The sequence below is a fragment of the Poecilia latipinna genome, unplaced genomic scaffold (genome assembly GCF_001443285.1).
Source record: "Poecilia latipinna isolate Pla-1442-1.1 unplaced genomic scaffold, P_latipinna-1.0 Scaffold1135, whole genome shotgun sequence".
Lineage (NCBI taxonomy): Eukaryota > Metazoa > Chordata > Actinopteri > Cyprinodontiformes > Poeciliidae > Poecilia > Poecilia latipinna.
The window spans coordinates 141,136-158,460 of NW_015113751.1; the positions used below are offsets into that span (position 1 = coordinate 141,136).

A 17,325-nucleotide genomic window follows, 5' to 3' on the forward strand; every position below is an offset into this window, starting at 1 on the left:
CCCAGGTCCAGCTTTTACCAAATTTAATAAAAACTACCTTTAAAAAAACATTTAAAAAAAAAAAAAAAAAAAAAAAAAAATCTCCTATTTCAAAACAGCAGTCAACACATTTCAAACAAGCTTTTTTTCATAACATCAATAATAATAATATAATAATATTAAAATACAGACCAACTTGGAGCATAAATTATCAAAAAAAAAAAAAAGACAAAGTGAAAACACATTACTGCAGCATATATTTCAGGGTTGCTTAGTTTTGATGTTAAAACTACCTTTACTACAACAGCTCCACTTCTGCCAAGTTCAGAATTGTATCCGAGAAATAATTTGTAGGGAAATAATGATATATCACGCTAAAAAAGAAGAAGAAAAAAAAAGAGCCTAAACAAAATATACATATATTTCAATGCACATCTCATAGTTTAACTTAAGTGCATGTTTACAAAAGCATCTACATACATGATATGGCAGCAGAAAGCCTCATAAAAAAGTGAAAAGAAAATCAATTTAAGCTGCTTTTGTTGTTGTTGTTTTGTTATTTGGGAACATGAAATTTAGGGTTTATAAGTGTGTTTTTTTTGTCGTTGTTGAAATCTTCGGCCCAGATGTACAACACGAAATGAAGTACGATAATTGAATTTTCCTATTTTGAAACCACAGGATAAGGAAGCATACAGCAGACTTTTACAGTGATGAATTATAGTCTGTGGTCAAATACCGAAATTCCCCAAATGTTTTTACATTCATCTCACAGACGACATGTGTTATTTTTTTTTTTATTATAAAAAATTGGTTATAAAAAAAATGGTATCTCATCACATATTTGGATTGCATTGTGATGGATAAATCCATCGCTTAATTTGGTTTCAGTGTAGTTTTTTTTTTTTTTGTTCACATATTGTCAGGTGATGATTTCTTTTTAACCTTGACTAAATTTGAGTTTTTTGAACTGCTCAGATTGAAAGATGTGAATGATTACTTCTTCTTTTTTTTTGGCTTAAAAAAAACAACCTACAAATATGTGCAAAATTAACATCTTGGTCCATCTCAAGTATAAATGGTTGAATCTATTCTAATCCACATTGTCAGATTAGTATTTTAGGGACAGCCTTATTAAAAAAATTCTATTACAAAAACACAGAAATACATAAAAAAAAAAAACAATCGGACAAAGTAATCTGAAGTAATCCCATATGATGGAGAAGAAAAGAAGTGTACAATAGTTTGCAAAATGTGTGTGTGTGTGTGTGTGTGTGTGTGAAGAAAACCAACACGTTATTGAATATCACGTTTTGCCCGAGCAACAATGCAACATTTACAATCTGATACATGTTTCAACATGCCATAAGTTTACATCACAGCTACTGTGTCGGATTCATTTTTATGTTTTGTTGCATTTCTCATTTAAAACAAACAAACAAACAAACAAACAAAAAAAAGGATAGTCTATTTTGGTCTACGATAGGCAATTAACACAATCCACAAAACTATAAACAACCAATCAAGTGACAAAGCGTACACGCAGTTTCACAAGCATCCTGCCAAAATCTATAAGAAAACAAAAAAAGAAAACTTAAGCAATCGAGTTTGATTGCAGGAACCCTACTCACATAAAAAAAAAAAAGAAAAAAGGAATTTCTTCAAAAACTGAAGTTATCCTAACCCTTCTTTGGTTTGTGAAAACAAAAAACTTGTACAGTTTTTTTTTTAAGTATCTCCTAATAATTTGCAAATTACCACAACTTTCAGAATCGCGCTAGAAATCTCTAATCAAAGCCAGGCGAATTGGCTGAGACAGCAGCAGCAGCGTCAAGGATCTCGACTTTTCCATTTGTATTTTGGGTTGTTTTTGTTTTAAAACTCATGCGTCTGCACGATAAAAACGTGATGCACACATCCAAGAGAAACAGAGCAATAGAACAGTGCGTGCTGCCTATAAAACCAGTCCGCACAAGAATAAGCTGTGCTCAGAGCTTAAGAGGTTATGAGATCTTACGAAGAATTTGAATAACGGATCAGGTTTTTTTTTCTTTTTTTTTTTTTCTTAAAAAGTAAGGGAAATGCAAATTTTACTCAAGCGTTATTTGAACTATATTCTCGGGAGTATGGAACAGATTTGCCGTTAAAACGAACTGATTTGATATCAGGTGGTTTAAGAGTGGGAAACAAATGCCAGACTTGAAGTTGGAATGTGCTGGACTGAAGACAGGAATGTATGTGTTTAGTTACGCTGCTGCACACTTCAAAACTTAATTGTCTCATCCGGCTGAACTAAGCCATAAAAAGGCCACAGTGACTGAAAAGACAAAAAAAATAAAAGCCTTAAGAGTCGAGTCTTCAGAGGCTAAAACACAGCTGAGTCCCCTAATCACTGTGAAAAAAGAAGAAAAGAAAAAAAGAGTTTGTGCTCTGCTAAAGGAGAGGGGTGATCCACCGCGGTCATCGAAGGACGACGACTGATGAAAACAGGGGTAGCCTAATAACTGCATGTTCATATAGTGAATAGAAAGTAGATTTTGTTATAGCTTAGTATCGCTGTCTTATACTTTATAATCTGCTGTTTCACTGTGTTTGTAAAGCTTAAAGTCAAAACAGAATCTGGATATCTGTAGAACCTGAACAGACACTGTTTCTGAGAAGTAACGGTTAGATAGATGACATTGCCTATATGCCTATATGCTATGAAACTACGCGTGTCTCTGGTTAAATGGACAGTTCAGAGTGCTGGAGTGATGCTCTGGTAACAAACAGTTAATATCTAACCTGCAGTAACTCCACTGGCGCCTTCGTTTACAATAAATCCGGATTAGCTGGAGCTGGAAGCTGAGTTTTACGGCTAGACCAAGAAGGGCCAAGACCAAAGGGGACTTTTATTATCTTAAAGCTCAAATATATCATAATTGAGTCATCAAGTTTGCAGACTGGGGGGTTATTTTCAAAGAAATTAACGGTTATTTATAAGGAAAATGGGAGGAGGATGCAATGTTTCTTCCTTTGTAAAACACATACTGAGACCAAAAAACAAATACAAAATCTAGTTTTCTGCAACTGCCTGGCAAAAAAGTAAAGGAATAAAATAGCATCCACTTATGCCACTATAATTTTTTTTAAAATTATTTTAAAATTTACCTTAATAGCAGGCAGTTACTCAAACCAGATGCATTTCATGTACCTCTGTTTACATAGGAAGAGATTGTTAGGGCATTGCCAGTGTTATTAATGGTTTATAAACCATTATGATGTTGTTAAGATTGGAGTTTTATTTTTGTCCACTCTGACCAGCCGTTAGCTTCAGCTTCAGGAAAAACTAATCCGGATTTCTATTAAACAAAGACACACAGGATGCGTGTCTCATGCAGGTGTGATATCGTGTTTAATTTGCAACCGAAGTTCACTTCAAAAATTATGAACCATGTCTTTAATCATAGCTGTTTTCTCCTATTTACTTCAAAAAGACGCATTGTGGAGGATTTAAAGATTTAAAATGGAAACAATCACGAGCTTCTCGTTTGGTCCACACAAAGTTTTCATTTTAAATCTGTTTTATATTTTTTCTTCTGTTCCCGTTTCTCACTTCTAATTTAAGAATAATGGTACAATTTAAAAGTGCACCCCTTCCGGAAATTGGCATGACAACCAAGTTGGAGAAGGTTGGAGAGAAAACCGGGTAATTAGTCCACAGGGGACAGAATAATAAGCCATCCCAAAACCTTTTCATCTTGCAGAAGCTCAGTTTTGTAACTTGATTTGTGTTTATTTTTCTTTCAGTTTTGTTTTCGTGTTGCTCGTCGGAGCCAGTTAAGAGGCTGCTGTGCACGCAAAAATGTGTTTACCCGAAGCCAAAACCTTAAAATTCCCATTCTGTCTCCAAATTCTAAAATTGTGCCAATCAAGCATACAGTACAAATTATCTACACTGCTCACTGCTTAGATCTTTATAGCTCCCAGTTACACATAAACAAGGCTGCAAGTTACAATAAAACCTAAAGGATCCCTGTGAGGAAATTGGGCTTTGGCTTGCATGTGTAGGTGCCTTGTTATCAAAGCTCTGGACTTTGAAACCAACTTAAGGACTACAAGCAGCTTCCCACCTCCAACAGACTGCAAACCATCACATTCATTAACAAGAAAGTACGAGTTTAACCAGCGACTGCTGTGCTCGTAGACGCTGTTATAATCTTGCAAAATGGCATTATTTACCAACAGGGAGATATGAAATATCCGGGGATTAAACCTGGATTTTATGTCGCTGTGACGGGCAGGTGTGTAAACGTTCCTCCGTCCAGCTCCCGTGTCTCCCCCTGCTGCTCACATAGCACCACTGCCCGCTCTCCCCACTCGTACAGTACATTCCAGTATATGGCTTGTTTGCAAATGTAAACTGAAGAAGAAGAAGAAGAAGAAGAAGAAGAAGAAGAAGAAAAACTCAAACAGCCTTCCGTACAAAAGAGAGAAATAACCAAGCTGAGCTTCTGAGCTAAAATCAAACCCTACTACTATTTAATTAAACGAGCATGACTGCGTTTTAAATCTTCAAATCCTCCAGATGGTACGAACGTAACACACGAACGAAACGAAAACTCGCAGATGTAGCTTTTACTGTATATGAATAAAACATTTCAGGTATTCTTTTTTTTTTTTTTAAAGGGTTCTCATTTGCTGCACTCACAAGCACTAGGTTTTCAGCTGTACTAGTATAAATAGTATATTCTTAATAGCGTATATACTGTATTTGTGCAACGCAGGAGAGAAAAACTATGAATATTCTGTGTATAGTTGCTGCATGTTCTGGTAGGCACTTGTTAGGCATACTCCCTATATCCCACAAAGTACAGTAATACTCTAGCTGCAGTTAGGATTTGTTTTTTAATCAAACTATCTGAAAATGTATTCTCTTTCTGCATGGAGATGGATACTCAAAATATATATAGCATATTTGTAACCATTTTACTCTTATATGCACTGGAAGGACAAAATGCAGTTTATTACTGTGTGAGTGGTGCTTCTTGTAGTCTACTTTGAATTGTGTGACTTGCCTGGATAAAAATAGAATCTGACTTTAAAATGTGTGAAGACAGACTGAGAGACGGACCCATGCTTTTCAGACTAAAATGACCCTGTTCTACGCTTGAAACGATCCATCTTCTCACCTCAATGCGAAGCATACATGGATATATAAGTACACGGTAGGAAAAAGAAAAAAAAAGCAGACTACTCCTTTAATTCAGCCACGCAAAAATGCTATGAACAACACCACAATGACCACCAGAGAAGCAGGAAGAGTTCTGAAATAATCAACTTCAACAGTGAAATTTTAAACCTACTGCAAGAAGGACAACAATGTACTGTAGACCCTGTGTCTCTACGCTAATATAAACAAAACAAACAGGAATATATTTCAAACACAACACAAACGGCTGCAGGCTCAAGGCTATCATCTATTTTTCAATATGTTTTTCTTTTTTTTTATCGTTCTGGAGAATATGCGAGCGTGTCGCGAACAGAAAGGTCTAGACCTACAACTATAAGAAGCACGATTGAGGAAACGAGGAATAAATTTCAGGATAATGTTGCAACAACCTTTAAAATGCCTTGCTAAGTATTTATTACCCTTTAACCTTTATGGATTTTTACACATTAAACTGACAAACTTTTATGTTGTTTTTTTTTCGTGGAATTTTATTTGATAGGCCAACACAAGGTAGTGTAGCACTGTGAAGCAGAAGAAAATAAATGTCACACGCCCTCATGTTCATTACAGCGACACCTTAAAAATCCAGCCAAATCCAGAGGTTTCTACAGAACACTAATGAAGAACAAGGAAAACACACAATTCATCTCTGATTAACTTGTGGAGCTTTATAAAGCAGTGTGGAAATGTTACATGACATATGATGGCGGCAGCATTTTGCTGTGGGGATGCTGCTTGATAAAAGGCTGGATGGAGTTAAATACAGTTTGTAAAATACTGGGAACGAGGTTAACTTCCAGCAGGGCAACGAGAGTAAAAACATAATTTAAGCTTTGACCGAATTGCTTATATTAAAGCATACTTGCGTTTTAAAATGGACCAGTCAAAGTCATAACCTAAATCCAACTGAGAGTCAGTGGATTGTCCACATGCAGGTGAACCATGGAGAGTAATCCTATGAGTGCTTTCAGCTATTTTGCAACAAAGTTTGCACTAAATTTCATTCTCTAGTTGTTCAACAAAAACATCAACTTAATGGAGCCGAATGTAAGGATAGGCAATATGGACAGAAACTCTTCTCTTAAATTTGAGACAATGACAAAAATAACAATAAAAAGTATGTAAATATTGATTTTCAATGTTACCTTTACTTTTACGACCATTACTGTTTGCTATTTCCTAGGAAAACTACTACAAATGTCTCTTAAAAATAAAACTTACCCATTATCAGACTACTTTCTTACGCTACGGCATTAATTAAGGCAGCTGTATCAATAATTACTTTTATTCATACTTTCAAATAAACAGATTTTTATTGACGCTCTCAAGGAACCAAAAGTGCTAAAAAAAAAAACAGTTTTTGGAGTTTGCAATTAGAGTTTTCCGTTACGAAGACAAAATAATGGTTAAAAAATGTCTCTAAAATGATTAAAGATGCAATAAATACCAATCCCTAACACACACACACACACACACACACACACACAACACTCACAGATTTTTATTTATGAAACCATTTGAAAACCATGTATAATTTATTTCTTCACTACCCAGTCACGCACTACCATCTGTTGGTCTGTTGTAAAATCCCAGAAGATTTTGTTGCAGTTTGTGGTAGTAATGTGAGGAAATGTGAAAAGGTTCAAAGGGCACGACAACTTTCGCAAGGCACTAAAATTTAACTTTTTTTTTTTTTTTTTGCAACCGAGAGAAGAATTAAGCACCACCACAATTAGCCGAAGTAATCTAAGGAATATATAACTATGGACAGTGAAGGACACGTGATGCTAATGCAACAAGGGGAAGGGGAAATGGGGCGTATGCTATAGCACATTATGACACACTGGAGCAAAAAGGTTCCTTCTCTTCCAAACCTCGTCTCCTATCAAACACCTTATGATACAAGAAATCAGCCACCGATGGGACAAGTTCTAGCCCTCACCCAGGTCACATGAAGATTGGCTACTTTTGTTATTCCAAAAACAACATGAGAAAAAGAATTAAATATAAGTGATCGAGAAAGAACTCATAGTGTAATTGTGAAACCAAACATCTCAAAAACCAACACCAAGCTACTACTATTTAGACCAATGATACCACAAGGCTGGTTGTACTCATCTAGCTACAGTCAATAGTGCATTTGATATAGGTGTTCACATAAAAACACGTACGTAGAAATTTAGGTGCCATGAAGGAATGTTAGCTCACCGAAACACACCCACTACACCGAAACAGTTTGACTCTCTGTCTCTGCCTTTCTTTCTTCCTTCCTTTCTTTTTTTTTTCTGTTTTTTTTTTTTCATTTTCGTTGGAAAAAGTGATGATGTTAGTTTGGCAGTGTTTGGAACTTGAACGGACGACGAACATCACGAGCTGCGTTGTGCCATACGAGTGGCGATACTGTTGGAAAGAGATCTCGGCAGTTGCTTACATATTTCTATTTAGTGCATTGTCTGTTAAGGCATGAGATTTAACCCTCCACGTGCTGTGTAGAGACAAATGTAGCACTAGCATGCAGCAATATTGCCAACTAGGCAACAACAGCTACCGAATAGGAACCATACACTTCATAGGTTTTTTTTTATGCACACCATAGAGACAGGCCCAATCAAATGTTCAATAACATGCTAATTTTACTGAGGACCAACCACACACTTTCAAAGATCTTTTCTTACAAGTGTTTATTTTCTCTCATCAAGCTAAAGAAGCTGGAGCAGGATGCGTGCCAGCTGGCCTAAGCCAAGGAATTGTTACAGGTGCCTTATTAGCCCAAAAAGGTTTGGAGAGCTGTTTTCTTATAGTACCTGCGCTGCATATTGCAAAGGAAGCCCTACAGTTGAGATATTCCACTTATCAACAATTTGATTAGGCTATTTACCGCACACAGACGCTCACTGACACACAAACACCGAAGGAAAGAGACATGACTGTGCACTAGTGACGGACTGATATCAAAGAAGCTGCACTCCATCACAACAGAAAGTTTTTTGTTTTTTTTTTCCAGGACACACACACACACACACACACACACACACACACACACACACACACACACACACACACACACACACACACACACACGTCATTTACACATATACACACATATTATAAATCTATTATTAATAATATAATATAATATTACTTCCGCCAACAGACTTTGACGGGAGGTTCTTTATTATTACTGTTGTTTCACTGTTAATGCTGTTTGGCTTGGATGTTCTCATAGGAAATTTCTGCACTGTTTCTAAAAAAAGAAAAAAAGAAATCAAATAAACTCTTATAGGGAACTGACACGATAGAATATTTCAAAGGTTTAAACATAGATGAGCACACACAATGGTTAAATAAAATAAATGCTTGCATTAACACGGCACGAGAATATACTGAAGGTAACGGCAAGCCATAACAAAAGCCGAGAATTGAGAAATTTACTAAATGAAAAAAAGTTGAAACACCGCTATTCATGTGAACTCTTAAAAAAACGAAAAGAAAAAAAAATCTCTTTTCTAAAACTATATCTCTGTTAACAGTAGTGCACTTATTGGTTTAAGCAGTGCAACATATATGCAAGAAAATAATGCAGTCCACTTATCAAGATAAAAAAAAGATTTTTTTTTTCCTTTGAAATTGAATAAAAGAAAGTTCATTTAAGGAAAACGATTAAATATTAAGCACAGGCATTTTAAGAAAATGTGCAAAATAGCACTTTTTTTTTTTCTCTGAAATGACAGGAGGTCTTTTGAAGACTTCCCTGAATGCAGTTAGTTACTCGCTTTATCGTACAACTACTGAAAGTGTTTGCTCGCTTTAAAAGAAGCAAATCCTTCAGGTTGCAGTTGCAGGCAGTTGCACGTGTGCATGTGTTTTTCTGTGTGTATGTGTGTGTGTGTGTATATATATAAACACATGTGTGTGAGAGACCTATTTTGGATTAAAAAAAAATCAATGTAAAAGAATTAAAAATATATCTGTAATTAACTTTAAGTAGCGCAATGCATGAATGAGACAACATGAACACACAAGCTTCCACATCTACTCTACACATGCTGTGTCTTGGTGTTTGGGAAAATTGGGAATGTATGCTGTTTTTCCACACAGTCCATCTGCAGCTTGTGGTATATCATGAAACAGCGTGCTATCGATTGATGGGAGCTACTTGTTTTGCTTTCAGACTGTATTTCCTTTCAAAACGTTGCATGCCATTTGAGCCTTCGACGAGCGAGAGAAAGAGAGAAAGATAGAGAGAGAGAGAGGGAGAGAGACAGAGAATGCACGAAGAGTAATGCACTCAGCTCCCACCTGCTGAAACAGCTCCGCAATCGTAATGAACAGGTTACACAGGTGTTCTAGGTTCAGGGCGGCAATTATTTTGCTTTTTAGTCCGACTCAAAATTAATTTGCGCCATCTTTCACAACACCGATCCAATCGGCAACCGTCCGACCCCCTCCCCGCGAAACTGTAATTCAATTATGAGATTAAAACCAAACAGGCTACTCAATAACAACAATAGTTGAAGTGACAAATCCTTTTTTTTTTTTTTTTTTTCCTCTAAATCTATATCCCATAACAGTCGGGTGCAGGTTGAGGAGCAGCAATTATGAAGGAGAGAGTTTAGTCCCATATTCCAGCCTGCCTTAACTGTGAAAAAGGCTAAAAAAACACACACACAACCATCAGCAGAAGACTCTTCCATTTTTTCGTATGTTTTGCAGTGGAAGAAATCTAAGTAGCCTTAACAGTCTTAGGATATTAAAAAGGCAGTGTATGCAAATGAGTAAAACTCTAAACTCCAGGAAAAAAAAAAAAAAAGAGGAAACATATTTTTGCTCAAATACTGTCTCAACACACAAAAATTTAGTAAACGTTATCTTGACCGTCAAAATTCATGGACAATAATCATAAAACAGGTGAGAAATAATCACTTTCCCCATCGCTTTGGACGGGAGGTTACAATTAAGTAAAATAATTAAAATTGGTACCTTGACAACAGCTGCATTATAATCCCTTAATACCACAGGAATAAATAAAACCCAGTGTCAAATTAAGTACTCTCCTTTTTTTATTTGATAGAAGAAGGCAATCTTGTGACCATCAGTATTTTTAGAGGGAATATGTAGCCCAACCCCAGGTTTTTTTTTTCTTCAGTTTTTTGTCTTTTATTGTTATCGTTGTTTAAAATTATACCACAGTAAGCTTGGACATCTATGTTTCCAAACTGGTCAATATGGATTCACAACTGCCATGATTCATGTGTCATAGCAATACACACACACACACACGCGCAGACGCGCACACACTTGGACAAATAAAAGAGACAGACTTATATGCAAAAATCACAAACATTCAAACATATTTGCTCATTTAAAGTCATTCAGACGTATCTAGACTAAAGGTGTGTTTGTGTGTATGTGTTTCTTTCGTAGGCCTTTCGGTAGTGTTCAACACATAAATCAGTATTTTAGGAAAGCATACATTTAGAGGCCCGTAGTTTGGATCCATCCAGTAGATCAATATCAAACCACTGAGCCTTAAGGCCACCATCTTTTTTTCTTTTAGAATAACAGGAAAAAAAAAAAAAGAAAACTTTTTTTTGGGGAAACTTAATGTGCCAGTGTCTATACTCATTACTCTTCATACCTCAAAATAAGAAAAGGAAAATCTAGTGCCATTGTATTTGTCATTCTTTCAGAAATAAGTTTCTTTTTTTTTTTTTCTTTAAATTTGTACTTATCCATCGGAGACATGCATTCGCATGTGGTCATTGAAGAGCTCCATTTGGTCGAACTTGGCAGGGCAGACGGAGCACACGTAGGTGGTCCCTTCTTGGCAGCTTGCTTCGGCAGCTACACCCACTCCCGTTCCAACCCCGGCCCCTACTCCGGCGCCGCCGCTCACTGGCATGGCGAGGGCCACAACTCCGGCTCCGGGCTCGGGGACGGCTATCGGCATTGGGATGGAGACCGGGCCCGGGGTGCCCACACTCACAGACAGCCCCGTGATGGCGCTGGCGTTGCTGTGCAGGGCCATGTGGCGCTCCAGCAGGGTCTTGTGTGAGAACTTCTTCTTGCAGATGTAGCACTCATAGGACTTCTCTCCACGGTGCAGCCGCATGTGGACGTTCAGCGAGCTCTTCTGGGTGAAGCGCTTGTTGCAGATGCTGCACTGGTAGGCGCGCACCCCTGTGTGTGTCACCATATGTTTAATTAAGTAATCCTTCAGGGAGAACGAGCGCCAGCAGATGCTGCACTGATGAGGCTTCTCACCTGGATGTGCACACAACACAAACGCATTAAGAGACTGAAGCCCCCTCCCCAACCACCACCAGAAACAATAAGGTTTGCACATTAGAGAGGAGTACTCATTTGCAGTGTCTGAACAATTACATCTGAACATGCTTCAGTGTTATTCTATTGCCATGTGTCTAAATGTACTCCAAATGCAATGCTAAAATTATGCTTTAGTTTTAGAGAGAAAAAAAAGCGTACTATTTGCATCACTCCTGGGAAAACTGTGCAAATCTTAACCTCCCCATTCTATTCCCATCTTCGTTTCTAGAGCTAATTTAGCTCCATCTGTTCATCGTGTAAACAGCCAACTTGATGAGGGCTTTGACTGAAATGTCAAAATCTGTGTGGTGCGGTCATTTTTAATGAAGGATTTCAGCATCCTCATGGTGTAGGGTGTATATCAAGCTTTCTAAAAGCTTATATCAAGCTATTAAAGACAAAACAATGAGCAAATAAGTGATTTGGAAGAGAGTCAAGTCCATTTTTTGACCCTTAATTCTCCTGAAATGTTGCCAGCAGTCTCTATATATGGACTATGTTGCAGGATTGTGTGCAGAAACACCTTAAGCTAGAAGTTAAGTAAACCTGAGCTAGCTTTGTTTAAATTTGTTTATTCCACTATGTGCTGCTTGCTGCAGAAAATATGGGGAAAGCTTCAATTTAAAAACACGGTTTTACCTAATAGAAAACCTCTTTCTCACAAAATTTGTAAATATAATTAATCCTTGGTTGCCATAGATTATTCAGATTTAATCTTGTTGAGTGATCGATCCATGATTTATCATCTCTTCCGTATGCTGCTCTGTCAGTAGCCTCCAAAGCGAGTGGTTCTGGACAGGAAATGGACTGTAATGAATAATAATGGTTGTTTGAGAAGGCTTTTTTATGGGCCCATCTAATTATATGATATTTGATTCTTTTCCTTTGTGATGATGGTTTCCCCGGTACCAAATTGATGACGTTGACGTTGTTTAAAGAAGGAACTCTACTGACATTGTAAAGTCAAGTAGAAATGATAAAGACACTTTTCAGGTGCGACCGTATAAATATTATTTTATAAGGCAGCTTAATCAGTCTGTCATTCAGTTTATGTGCCAAATACTTACAATTTTATTATTTAATCGAAGTAGTGTGACTGGTGCAGATGGTAAGATATTCATACAGTTTGTTTCTGAGTCTGAGTCATATTTTGTTTTAAAGGAATAGTTTTGAATTTTTTGATAATGTATATATAACATATCCAAATGGCTCTGATGGTTTAGTTTTACTTTTATGTTAATATGTAAAATAACAAATATAGGTGTAAATACAGGCATACTTTATCGTAATCACGAGCTCTTTAAAACCGTTTTGAAATGAAAACTTGTATACTGAAAATCTTTAAAATTACTACCTTCTTTAACCTGACCTTTGACCTAACTTTTTACCTTTTAACCATACCTGGTTTAAAATCAAACCATGCCTCATTCTAACCCAATCTGCTGATCTCTGTGAAGCCATAATCTGATACAACAGCTCACAAAAAAACTAAATATGGCTCTTTTCAACATATGATGAACCTTTTATATTCTGCTACACTCCAAGTCTGCAGCTACAATCTGAATGAAATATTTATATGATTGAGCATGCAACATGTATATTTTAACATTTCGACTTACCAGTATGGACAAACATGTGTTTGACGTAATTCTGTTTGGCAGTAAAGGTCTTACTGCAGAGAGTGCATTCATAGGGCTTCTTTTCCCCCGGACCAATCCCTCCTGCAGCCTGCTGCTGCTGAGATGGAGCCTGCGGTACCGACATGGGGTTCGGGAATGATGGCATTGCGGGTGGCGGCACTGCCACGAACTGGGGCTGCTGCTGGCCAGGAAGGTAAAGGAAAGGCTTGTGGTCTCTAGACGGCTGCGTGGGGAAGAGTGTGGGCAGGAAGGAGCTTCCGGCGGTGCCCATCACTTGGGAATTGCTGGGCACGGTGATCGGCATCCTCAGGTTGCTGGTGTGTGATTCTATCTGGCGCATGTACTGGGACATGGGACTGAGTTTGACTGAGTTTGGCAGGGGATGCATCATGCTACTGTCACTAGTGCTGTGGGAAGTGTCCCCGTCCTCCGTCTTTTGCATCCGCTCTGGGGACGAGTCGCTGACCTCTATCTGCACTGGAGCTCCTTCGATGCCTTGCTGCCCTTCCCCAACCGCGTCTCGACTGAAGCTCGTCAGGTACGGCTGCTGCTCCATGGTGTCCGTCTCTGTGCTGATGGAGGAGCTGACCCCTGAGTCAAAGTTTTCAACCTTGGATTCGCCCTCCACGCCCTCGTTGTGGTCAGTGTCATCTTGGCAGTCCCCCATGTCGTAGCAGGTGAACTCGTCTTCGGCCTCCTGCTTTATGTGCATCCCTCCTGTTTGGATGCGTACCGGTCGTGGTTGCTTGCGGCAGTGAGTGGACTCTGCACTGGACATGAAGCGTTCCACCTGCTGGGACCGTTCCTGGATGCGGTTTATCCAGGGCGGATCTTGAGATTGCTGGTCCTTCTGATTGCTTGGATCATAATTTGCTGACAGGGGGTTAACGTAAAGGGACCGCTCTCGGGTGCCATTCTGCAGAGACAGGCCGGGGTAGGAGTACAGGGATGTGTATGTACGATCTACACTTTGCTGTGATGTTACTTGCATATAGCCTGACTCTGCATCACTGCTGGGCCCAGAGGTGCCAGACTCTGGTGTGCCACGGGGCGTCTCCTGGCCAGAATCTCCTGGTATCACAGGGAACCCCCCCGGACCAGCCAGGCCCACATTCTGGGACACGATGCGGGTGCACTCATCGATGACGGTCTTGATCTGCAGAATGCTGGCAGCGGTGAGGATCTGTAGCGCTTCTGACTGAGAAACCCGCAGGATTCCACTGTACATAAAGTCAATCAGCTTCTGGATGGATTGCACTGAGACCACAGAGGGGATCTCGATGTCGCTGTAGCCCAAGAGCAGCTTGTCCTGAAAGAATGGGCTTCCAGCGGCCAGCACGCACCGGTGAGCTCGCAGCATGCTTCCATGGATCCGAACGGTCACGTCACAGAAGTGCCCGCGGTTTCGTTGCTCATTGAGGGTCTCAAGTACAGAATTGCTGAAGTTGTGGAGATTGATGTTATGAATGCGCTCGGTCATCCCCTTGCAACTGATGTCACCTGGAAAGAAAGAGCAATAAAACTCCCTGAAAAACTAATACGTAACATGAAACGTTGTTCGGACCTCCCGATTAATTGGCGCAAGTCTAAAAATTAGAATATCTTCAAAAACTTTGTGTATTTCAGCAATTCAATTCAAAAGATGAAATATATTTTCTAAAAGATGAATTTGGAACCTACAGAATCATGGGTAAGGTGTCAATCACTGAAGATAAGCTGTTAAAGGTAAAGCAGCAGATTGTTCAGAGTGCCATATCCAAGCAAATTGATGGAAAGTTGAGTGGAAGGAAATTATGTGGTAGATGAACAGGAAAAACCACAGCCTTGAGATTATTGTGAAGTGAAGCACTTTGGAGACTTTGGGGAAGATTCTCAAAACGTAGATGGTGGCAGGAATCAGTGGCCACTTCCAAGTAATGATTTCAGTCTACGGTCTACACCGGCCAATAAATTATGTCCAGACATACGGCAGGGAGGTGAACCATACCACTATTACAAATCTATATCCATCTTGAAAGACACTGTGTCTATCTGTAAGTAATTACTGTAATTGTGTTGCCGTCACTTGCCAGGACACTCTTGCAATCCCAGGGAGTTTTTTTCATCCTGTTTAAATAAAGGTTGGAGAAGAAGAAAGGTACTTGTGTAATGTCTGAAAACAGTTTATATCTTTATGTCTCAGCAACAGGCCTAAATCGAGACCTTCATGCTATGAGTAATGTACTTGTCTGGGCAAAACAAAATAACTTTTTGGAATGATCGGGAAAACATTCAGTCACGAGGAAGATTCCTGAGGGACAAGAAGACAATATGACCCAAAAAAGACACGTGAATGCGATAATATGCTTACGTTGGAAAATGAGGGACAAAACTTTATTGGTTTTGTCCCTCCAACCGGTCTCTAAATTTGAACTAACATTAATCTCTACATTTTGGGCTTGCTTAATCTGCATTTGGATTGCTTAATAAATCTACTTACATATTTAAGTCTGTCTACAGAGTCTACAGTGACGCACTCCACAGAGGCATACTACAAACAACCCCAAAAATATACTTTACTCCCAATCCTGTGACCACTGTAATTTAAGGGGTAATACAAGGACTGTGGGACGCAGAGGCAGCAGAAGAAACCTAACCACGAGCAGATTAAGGTTAGTTTACATCACATAAGTCAGATTAGACATTTTGTCATGTATAATTTGAAAGGAGGGTGAATGGTCGTGAGTTTACAAAACATGGATGACGTGCCACTACTTTTACATTCCTCGTCTTAAGCTGCCCCTGAACCGGAGACGACAGCAGAAGCATCTTACCTGAGGCGAAGAGAAAAGGGATTTGGGAAATCAAGTCATCTGCTGTTGTTAGTCTAATGTGCTTTATCAATGCAGCTGTCCATTAAGATATTCAAGATTGCTATGCTTCCCTTGTCTGACGCGGTTCAGGGAGATACTGGTTTTATTATCAGGTAGGACTTGGAGCCCACATTGCCCACTACTAATACCTGCTTTAATGACGATGGTATAACTGAGCTACGTTGGCCAGCAAAATATCCCTACAGAGAATCAACGGAGTGATGTCAAGAGGAACATGAAATTCACTAGACCTACAATGAAGGCTTTTATTAAAGCAACCTGGGCTTCCTGAACACCTCAGCAAAGCCACAGGCTGATCGCCTCCATTTTATAACCATCAAAAACAAACAGAAATAAACACTTGACGTGCATCAGTCTTTGTGTAATGATTTTATGTAAGATGAATTACATGCTTTGAATTGAATTACTGAAATAAAGGAACTTTTTGTTCTGTTCACCAAGAAAATGTTTACCTTTTACACATGGCAGTAACATGTTGGCCAGCCAGGTTTACAAAAACCTACATTAGAAAGAAAAATATATAGATATATGTTCTAGTAAAACAAACTAAATAATTATCATTCAAATAAATCTAACAACATAAACAGTATGTCTAAAAAAATTAATGTTTTTATTTACATTCACAATGTTGCTGCTTATTACTATGCATGATGTAGAAAACTTATAGTTCAACGTAGCGAAGAACAATTAGGAGGGTTCTCTTATTAAGCGCTCCTGTTCAGCGTTATTCTGAAGTGCCTAAAACAGCCTTTAGGTGGCGCACTGGACTAAAAGGACAACAGGCCTCTTTTGTCAGCCATGTGTTCATGATGATGCCGTTTTCTAACTATCCCTTCAATACACTAAATGTGCCCTAGCTGATCAGAGATAACCTAATGTGCTTTTTTCCCCCTCAGTGAGCAGATAAAAAAAAAAAGGAAAATCCAAATGAAATAGGGAGGAAGTGGAAAACTGAGATATTTAAAGCTGCTACAAAATTAATTTAGTTGGCATGTAATGCTTGTCAAGTATTGTGCAGTTTTTAACTGAAGCTGTCATCTTTGGCCGAGTTTTTTCCAAAATACTTCTCAGTAATAAAAAAAAAAAAAAAAAAAAAAAAATCCTACTTGTGACACTGAAAAATGGAAAAAAAGGCTCGTGAAAATTCGGCAGAATTTTACCATAACTATCTTTACACAATATGTGTCAAAAACACTTAAATAAATAATTACAAATCTCACCCAGAAAGTAGTGCGCTATTATTAAATGACATACTACGAGCACATTTACTTTCTAAACAAAATTAAAATAATGA

General features: G+C 38.5%; 1 protein-coding gene and 1 long non-coding RNA gene across 3 annotated transcripts in view; one reads left to right on the forward strand and one right to left on the reverse strand.

Moving 5' to 3' along the window:
- The first annotated feature begins 3,888 nt into the window (after positions 1-3,888).
- Positions 3,889-10,896, forward strand: LOC106959939 (uncharacterized). Its single transcript, XR_001427465.1, has 2 exons — positions 3,889-8,272; positions 10,478-10,896. It is a non-coding gene; the product is annotated as an uncharacterized LOC106959939 (long non-coding RNA).
- The window catches only part of zbtb20 (zinc finger and BTB domain containing 20), a 30,052-nt gene continuing 22,955 nt past the window's right edge, over positions 10,229-17,325 (reverse strand). Inside the window, exons 3-5 of one of the 2 annotated variants that reach the window (XM_015052810.1) lie at positions 16,484-16,530; positions 13,138-14,658; positions 10,229-11,455 (exon numbers count right to left, since the gene is read on the reverse strand). In XM_015052810.1, the coding sequence (XP_014908296.1) occupies positions 10,920-11,455; positions 13,138-14,658; positions 16,484-16,505 (2,079 nt within the window). In that variant the 5' untranslated portion in view covers positions 16,506-16,530 and the 3' untranslated portion in view covers positions 10,229-10,919. The remainder of the gene's footprint in view (positions 11,456-13,137; positions 14,659-16,483; positions 16,531-17,325) is intronic. The other variant, XM_015052812.1, reaches the window with a different exon arrangement.